This window comes from Electrophorus electricus, chromosome 5 (assembly GCF_013358815.1).
Source record: "Electrophorus electricus isolate fEleEle1 chromosome 5, fEleEle1.pri, whole genome shotgun sequence".
NCBI classification, from domain to species: Eukaryota; Metazoa; Chordata; class Actinopteri; order Gymnotiformes; family Gymnotidae; genus Electrophorus; species Electrophorus electricus.
Genome location: NC_049539.1, coordinates 25,184,532 through 25,193,133, shown reverse-complemented (window position 1 = coordinate 25,193,133; position 8,602 = coordinate 25,184,532). Strand labels below are relative to the sequence as shown.

The window sequence follows — 8,602 nt, the reverse complement described above, 5'->3', positions numbered from 1 at the left end:
TTTTTAAATCTTTAAACCCAACCCTAACCCTAGAACAGAAGAAAACAGGATTTGATAGATTCTGATAGCTCCGTTTTAAGTACACATCAGTTTGATAGATCAGTTTTAAGTACACATCTTTTTTTTTTTTTTTTTTTTTTCAAAAAACAGGAGTATTAAATTTAAGAAACTTTGGCTAGACTGGGCACTGAGTGAACTGACTTTCAGCTGTGTAGAGGCTGCAACAAGAATGGCACGTGACCCCGTGCCTCAGGGACTCTGTGTCAGCTTACCCTTGGATGGGCTGTGTGGTCACCACCACAGAAAGAGTTGTCTAGGTTTATTTAAATAGACAGTGGATGCATACACACACACATACACACACACACACACACACACACACACACACACACACACACATTCTCATCCTCTCCTGCTCACAGTCACCTGCCTATTAGTCATCATCACTGTCATCTGTTCCTTGTTTGTTTTGTTTATTGGCGTCCCTATTTCAAGCCTGCAGGTAAACCTCTCCAGTGCTTTGCACTGAACTGTTCTATTCTCTTCAAAGCCTCGAGAGACTGCTTTTCTCTCAGTTTTTGCTATTTTATTTCTTTTGTTTGATCTGTGATCTGTAATAAAGATGGTCTATTGCACTTGTATGTCGTTCCTTGTTATTCAATATTACCTATAAGTGTGTGTGTTGAAGAAACATTTTCCTTTTTAACTTGAGACCCCTGTCAAGGTCTCTACATGGCCCTACATTTTACAACCTGTCTGATTTGTATTTTTTCCACACTACAGGTGTCTTATGCATGTGATCCATCCTGCAAGCTACCAAACAACATAACCAAAGAAGCATAACATTTATATAATGCCAACATGGACTTCAGCTACATGAGTAAACATCAGCTGCCTCCAAAACATTTCAAGGAATAAAAGCAAGCATGGAACATCACTGACTTTATCAGTGAAATGGTATCTAAATACCATTTCATATCAAATAAAGGAAGTTTGAAAATGAACTAACATGATGATCATTATTATTCACCCATTATATTAACTTGTTGATTCAAACTGGTAGGACCAGTCATAATGCTTCTCAGCTGACAAGGCTACAGTCCAGCCTACAGGTGAGGGGCACTATAAATACATGATCAATGTAATTACACAAACATTGTAATCCTTCACAACATTCAGTCACTATCACACAATACTTTAGTTCTGTAGAGTGAGGTCTGATCTTTGAAAGCAGCTGATTAAAAATGGCAGAACAGAACAAGAAAGACAGCACTAAGGTAAGATAATGTGGACCACACTATATTAACTAAAAGGGAGATCTGTCATTTGCAGTTAGCTAATTATTTTTAAGCAATGTGCATGTGTGTTTGTGTGTGTGCGTGTGTGTGTGTGTGTGTGTGTGTGTTGTGTGTTTGTGTGTGTCATGCAGATCTTCAAGGTCTTCAATGACCCTATCCATGGCAACATTCAATTGCATCCTCTGCTGGTGAAGATTATCGATACTCCACACTTTCAGCGCTTAAGAAACATCAAACAACTTGGAGGAGGTTATTATGTCTTTCCAGGGGCTTCCCACAATCGCTTTGAACACTCCATTGGGTACAATTACTTTATACTTTGAAACACTTTATTGGGAATTATGACATTAGCTACCAATAACAGTATGATAACAATGATAATTAATCTAATTCTTATTATCAGTGTGGCACATTTAGCAGGGAAGCTTGTAAAAAATCTGCATGATTCCCAAAAGAAAGAAAGAACAAATGAAGAGAAAGAGAAAGAGGAGAAAGAGGAACTCTGTGTGCAGATTGCAGGATTGTGTCATGACCTGGGTAAAATATTATTGACTATTAGTGTTTGACCATTACCAGTACTAGTGAGACTCTGCTTACATTATGTATATGTACAGAAATAATAAATATATATGTGTATGTGTAATTAAACTGTGAGTGCATATATGTCAAGCAGAGTCTCACTGGTACTGGTAACGGTACTGGTGTATTGTACAAACATAATATAGAATACATAGAATAAAGTAGGTGGGGAGTTAAGTTTATATGTGTGGATATTGTTTGATGTTTGAAGCAAATTGTGATTAGTTCAATTAACATTTATTACACTTAATCCAGACTGATAGTGTATTTCTGATTTAAGGCCATGGGCCATTCTCTCATTTATTTGAGGAATTTATGAAGAAAAAGGATCCAAACTGGAAGGTACAACATTACCACTTGTATTTAATGTTAACTTTCTCATAAACCTAAATAAGTGTTATTAGTATTTTAGTATTCAATGTATTTTTTTATTTGTTTATTTGGAAAAAAAATACATCTCACTACATCTCAAAATTATTCCATTGTTGTTTTTTGTTGTTGTTTATTCTTATTATCTGCTTTTCTGAACTTTTTTCTCAACATTATTTATGTATAATCCTGTTTTCAACTAAAACAAACTATAAAAATATAAAAATAGTCATAATATTGGACATTTTCACTTTCAAACCTTTGTTTTCCATTGAGACAGCATGAAGAGCAAGGAATCACAATGTTTGAAGACCTGATGAAAGACGAAGAAGTTGATAAGGAAATGGAAGAATACAAAATTAAACCCCAGGATATAAAATTCATCAAGGACCTGATCCGTGGCTTAACAGCTTCTGAGGTATGGACTCACATGACACTCTGCTTTATACTAGACCACGTAGAACATTTTAGAGAGATTGTGAACAATAACAAAAATGATAAGAATTAATAGTTTTTACTGGAAATTTCATTCCCAAACCTTTTCTTTCCCTTTGGAATATCATGAAAAGCAAAGGGTCAAAACGTTTGAAGAACTGATAAATAAAGAATACAAAATTACATCCCAACAATTTGAAAACATCAAGAAGCTCATCCGTGGCAAGACAGATCCTGAAGTATGTATTCATATGACACTCTGATTTATACCATACAACATAGATCATTATAGGAAAATAAATGAGGTACATTTAAGACGCGTCCAATTTCTTCATGTATGAGTTTTGAACAATAACAAACAAGATAATTAATAATACTGCTTATTGGAAATTTCACCTCCAAACCTTTGTTTTCTCTTTGGAATATCATGAAAAGAAAAGGATCAAAGAGTTTGAAGAACTGATAAGCAAGGAGAGAACAATGGAATATAAAATTAAATCCCATCACATCGAATTCATCAAGAAGCTGATCTGTGATGAGATAGATTGTGAGGTATGCACTCGTATTAAACTCTGCTGTATACCAGAACATGTAGAACCTTATAGGAAAATTGTATTTAAGACAAACAGAATTTGAATGCATAAGATGACAAACTTTTTCTTAGTCAGAAAAGGTGATATACTGTCCTAGAAGATCATGTCTTTCTGTTTTAATACATTCCAAAATGTTAAAAGGCATAATGTTTACCTGTTGTGCTGGTGATTGGACAGTTTGGTTGGCTAATGCAGTGCACAAAAATACAGTTTCCTTTGTGTTTGCTTATGTATATCTCATATAATCAGGCAGTTATAGCTGATGGATGGGTATTCTTACAAAAACAAAAAACAAAAAAACAAATGCTATTGTTTTCCAAGGGATCTTAAAGTCATTCATCATTGTTTAGTTAGAGAAACTCAAGGTTCAAAGGGATGTACTTTATAATTTGATCACTCCTTGCTAAGCAAATAGCCAGTCTGAAGGACCTATTCTCTGTATTTTCCAATGACATAATAATGGGGTACAGTTCCTCTTCAGTCTTCAGCAGCTATTAACCATAGTTCAACACTTCATACATTAAAATATGTTGGTATAGCATGTGGATAATGAGAGTAATGTCATTGTTTTGAAGTACACAGCCAAATTTCTCCAACAATAACAAAAATGATAATAAATAATACCTTTTATTTTAATTTCATCTCCAAAACGTTGTATTCCCTTTGGGATATCATGAAAAGGAAAACATCAAAGTGTTTGAAGAACTGATATACAGGGAAGCAATGACAGAATATAAAATTGAATCTCGTCACATTGAAATCATCAAGAAGCTGATCCGTGGCAAGAAAGATCCTGAGGTATGTATTCATGACACTCTGCTTTGGAACAGTCGACCTAGAACATTATAGGAAAAGAAATGAGGTGCATTTATGAGCAATTCCTTCATGAGTGAGATTGTAAACAATAACAAAAAAGATAATAAATTATACCTTTTATTGGAAATTTCACCTCCAAACCTTTTTAATTGGGACAGAATGTAAATGAAGAAATCAAACAGCTTGATGACCTGTTAAAAGACAAATGCACTAAGGCAGCAGGAAATTATGAATTGAAATCTGAGCATATTAAAACCATTAAGGAGCTGCTCCATGACAAGACAGACTCTGAGGTATGGACTCAAATAACACTCTGCTTTAGACCATGTAGAGCCTTGTAGGAATATAAATGAAGTGCATTTAAGACAGCTGGATTTGAATGCACAAAATGGTGTAAACTCTTTCTTAATGTAAGCCAGAAAAGGTGCTTCACTGTCCTAGTGACCATAGACCAACACTTCAGAGCATTAATACCGTGTTGATGTGGCATGGGAATAATGGTACTAATGTAATTGTTCACAGCACAAGTCTTTCCTGTACGAGATTGTGAACAATGCCAAAACTGGCATTGATGTGGACAAAATGGATTATTTCAGTCGGTGAGTTTTTATGAACTGTAAACTTGTCTTTAATCTCTCCAAGATTCAGTTGAAGACTGAATTCTATTTTATGACACATACTACATTTATCCTTTATCCAGAGACTGTCACCATCTGGGTATGACATCCAACTTCTCCCACGAACGTTACATGGTGTTTGCACGGGTTTGCACTAATGATGATGGAGCCGAGCACATCTGCATGAGAGACAAGGTGATCGCATAAACAGGGAAGTGTTTGTTTTAGAACGACGTCCAATCACCATTCTGAGTTTTTTTTTTTCTCTCCATCAGGAAGCATTAAACATGTACGAGCTCTTTCATGTTCGGAACCTGCTTCACCACACTGCCTACCAGCACAAGGTTAAATGGGCAGTTGAAATCATGTAAATTAATCCTGATTCTATAAAACCATATCATACTTTCCATGTGGGGTTGTTACATCCTGTGACATGCACTATTTAGTGTGTGTATCCTAGGCATAATGGGTCTGCCTTGGTTTGCATGGGAATCAAGACTCTGCCTCCTGCTCTCATCGTTCTCAGATCACAGATTGATTTCTGTCCTAAAATCAGAGCTTCTGTGCAACTAAACAATGTGCTGTATATTTGTATGTTTGGAAAGTTCTAAACCAGAAGAGTAGGTTTTCATTTCCTTTTCAGTATTTTTGAACTTTGATTATGTTAGAGAGAGAGGCAAGTTTTTTTGTGATTTCTCTCTTTTTTTTAGTCTCTTTTTACTGTGATCTTTGTTGTTGTTGTTATTCTCAGGATATTTGATGCACTCAAAGAGGCTAATAAACACATTAAACTGGGGGGAAAAAACCTCGCCATTTCTGAAGCAGCAGGAGATCCCAAAACCTACCTGCAACTCACAGGTTTTCCCTCTGTCTCTGTAAAAAATAGACTGTGCTTTAGCAGGCATACATAAAATAATGCATATTACATAAATAGCAGTCACAATAATCACAACTTGAAGTGAGATATATTAAGTAATGGCTGATGAATAAACTTCAGCTATCAATGCATATATCCAAGGAATCATGATTGATTTTCTAAAGCTCTGATATGAAGATATTCATATATCACTCAAGAAAATAAACTCAAGAAACAGTGGTTTTAGTGGAAACTTTTATTTAGTTTTTTTCCTCCCTTATGATCTACAGATGACATTCTTCATCAGATCCGATGGAGTTCAGACGACAAGCTGAAAACAGCACAGGAAATAATTGAGAGAATTGAAATGCGCAGATTGTACAGGTACATTGATGGGAGAACATTTGAGCCTGACAAAGTGAAACCCCTGAATGATAATAAAAAGTTGGAGGTTAGTCATGCACCTTTTTACTAGATAGGGATTATGTTCTTTATGCTTATAGGAATGGCATGTTAATGAGAGCACAGAAGTGGGAAAAAAATGTATTACTTATTTTACCACCAAACATGCAAGTTCAAGCAACTGATGAGAAGAAGGTGATCTGCAAGTTGTAATAAAATAGTAGACAAGTACTTACACAGATAACCCAGAGTCTAGAGCTTTGGTTTCAAAATCTGTACTTCATACTGTACTTCAGTACATTATAACTCCCCACCAACAGAAAAAGCTGAAAACCTGGGTGGACACAATCAAGAGACAACCTAGTGACCATCAGCTCTCTGCAGAAGACTTTATAGTCAAGGTAAGTACAGAAAAATACTATAAACACCAACAGTGCAGTACAGGGAAATATTGTATACTGTAACGCTGCTGGCTCGAGTGCCGCAGGGTGCGGGGCAAGGCGCGCAGAATTCCTCGTTCGTGCAAGACATTTATTAGCATTAAACATGGACAACACAAGAGACACTGACATACAACTACACAGGTGAACATTATTAAACATTTAACACTAACGATATACACTTAAATACGAAAGGTAGAAACAAACACAGACGTTACGTGCTACAGCTACTGTTTACATTAATGACTCACAAAGACACATAGCTAGTGACAATGACCAACAAAGGGAGCACACACAGACAGGAGTTTAAATAGACACACAAGACTTTAACATTTAACCCTATACTCGTGTGTGCAATCGTGCAATCGTGTGGTTACAAAAACAGAGACACACTACATTTGTGAATCTGCCTGCACGCGGCGGGCTGTACCATGTGACTTATGAGGGGAGGAGCAGTCCGTGAAATATACATTTGCAGTGTAGCAGACATGATTTTTCATTGGTGGAGCTTCAGTTTGGCTGTGCAGCACAGAACCAAATTTTAACTATTAAAATACTAAAGCTTCTTATAGTCTTCTAACTCCTGAAATACACTTGGCTTGTAATCTGCATTGTCTTTATCTTAACAAATATTCAATTCAAAAGATAATCAGATAATCAAGCTCAGAGGTACGTGACTAGTAATCAGGTCAAGACTGATCAGCACCAGGTTGCCACTGTTGGGTACCTGATCAAGGCTGTAACGGTGAGCGGTAAGGAGGCGAATGCAAGTGCGGAGAAGAGCAAGATTTATTAGAGGCAAATCCAAATTCAGATTCGTCAGAGTAGTCCAGGGTCATTGAGCCAATACTAAGAGTACGAGGATACATGATAAAAAAAAAAAAAAAAAAAAAAAACACCACACGAGGCCAAACAAGTGAAGCAGGCTATAATAGAGGCTAGGATAAACACAAAAGGTATGGAATGCAAACTTATGGATATGGGCTTTCAAATACATAAATAAAGGTCATTCAAACATCCATCCATACAACCAGTGAACAGCAAAGACACAGGGAATAAGACAGGGTTTAAATACATGAACATAAGACTAGAAACAAGGAAAAGGTGTGGAAAACCAAATGAGTGGTGGAGAATACAAAGCTACGGAATGGAACCAAAATAATACATATGACAGGGAAACCTTGGAACATGGAAGCTAGGAGGGACCAGCTGAGACAAAGGCCCTTAACCCTCAATTGCTCAAGTTGTGTTCAGTCATAATTGTAAGTTGCTTTGCATAAATGACAGCTATATGCTGTAAATGTAAAGAGAAAATGTGCATTTGAAAAAAGAAAAAATTAAAACAAAATATTTGTCTAGTATTTGTCTAGAGCAGTTCACTTAGTCATACATGTACTTGTACACTTTTAATCTATAATTGTTACTGAAATAATTGTCTCCATCATTACAGCTTGCAAAATTCAATTATGGGATGAAAGACAAGAACCCAGTTGATTCTCTGCGATTCTACACCAAAGATGATCCACACAAACCAATCACACTGTCCAAAGATGAGGTACTAGATTCAGAAGCTGTTTTATTTGATAGTTATCTGTTATTCCACTTGTGTGATACAAATTTTGTAATATTAGAGGTAGCTGACATCCAAAAAACTGCACATACTAAAGTGTATACAAGCAGGTCTACATGTATGTGCATGTCCTGGAGTTTACTTACATGGACAATAGCAGCACTGCAGGACATTTCTGACTGATTTAAATACAACTTTGTTTTTTAACAGGGACTTGTGAATTGTTTCAACTTTTTAATTTAACTGTGTGATGTGTGAATTGTTTCATGTTTTTACAGGTCTCATACCTCCTGCCTGAGAAATTTTCTGAAACCAAGGTCATGCTTTTCTACAGGGGAGAAAATAAAGATGTTGAAAAACTGGCCAAACAGAATATCGAAGCATTTTGGGAAGAAGTGAAAAAAACAGATCAGTAAGAATTAGATGGTTAGTGTGAAACACAAACACATTTTAAAGCACTAAACTTCAAATTGCTTTCAAATGACTAAACTCCTTTAACACTGATAGAAACAGTTAGGATATTTTTTCAACAGTAGTGATTTTAGAAAGTTAAAACACTAAAAGTAGTAATGGTGGCACATAGAGGACCACAATAACTGAGTCCATATGAAGTTTTAGTTAGTTTAA

General features: G+C 35.9%; 1 protein-coding gene across 1 annotated transcript; it reads left to right on the top strand.

The window, feature by feature from the left end:
• Positions 1–1,244: 1,244 nt before the first annotated feature.
• On the top strand, positions 1,245–8,391 carry LOC118241299 (deoxynucleoside triphosphate triphosphohydrolase SAMHD1-like). Its single transcript, XM_035525947.1, has 15 exons — positions 1,245–1,277; positions 1,430–1,599; positions 1,702–1,835; positions 2,158–2,219; positions 2,527–2,664; positions 3,956–4,072; positions 4,249–4,383; positions 4,613–4,689; positions 4,791–4,902; positions 4,983–5,074; positions 5,459–5,565; positions 5,854–6,014; positions 6,286–6,366; positions 7,856–7,960; positions 8,254–8,391. Exons 1-15 carry the CDS (start codon positions 1,245–1,247, stop codon positions 8,389–8,391), a joined length of 1,662 nt encoding a protein of 553 aa, XP_035381840.1.
• Positions 8,392–8,602: the final 211 nt, after the last annotated feature.

Coding starts and splice junctions, on each gene's coding strand:
- LOC118241299 (XM_035525947.1), top strand. CDS start 1,245: ATGGCAGAACAGAACAAGAAAGACAGCACTAAG. Junction 5,075..5,458: donor AAATGGGCAGTTGAAATCAT/GTAAATTAATCC, acceptor TGTTATTCTCAG/GATATTTGATGCACTCAAAG. Junction 6,367..7,855: donor CAGAAGACTTTATAGTCAAG/GTAAGTACAGAA, acceptor CCATCATTACAG/CTTGCAAAATTCAATTATGG.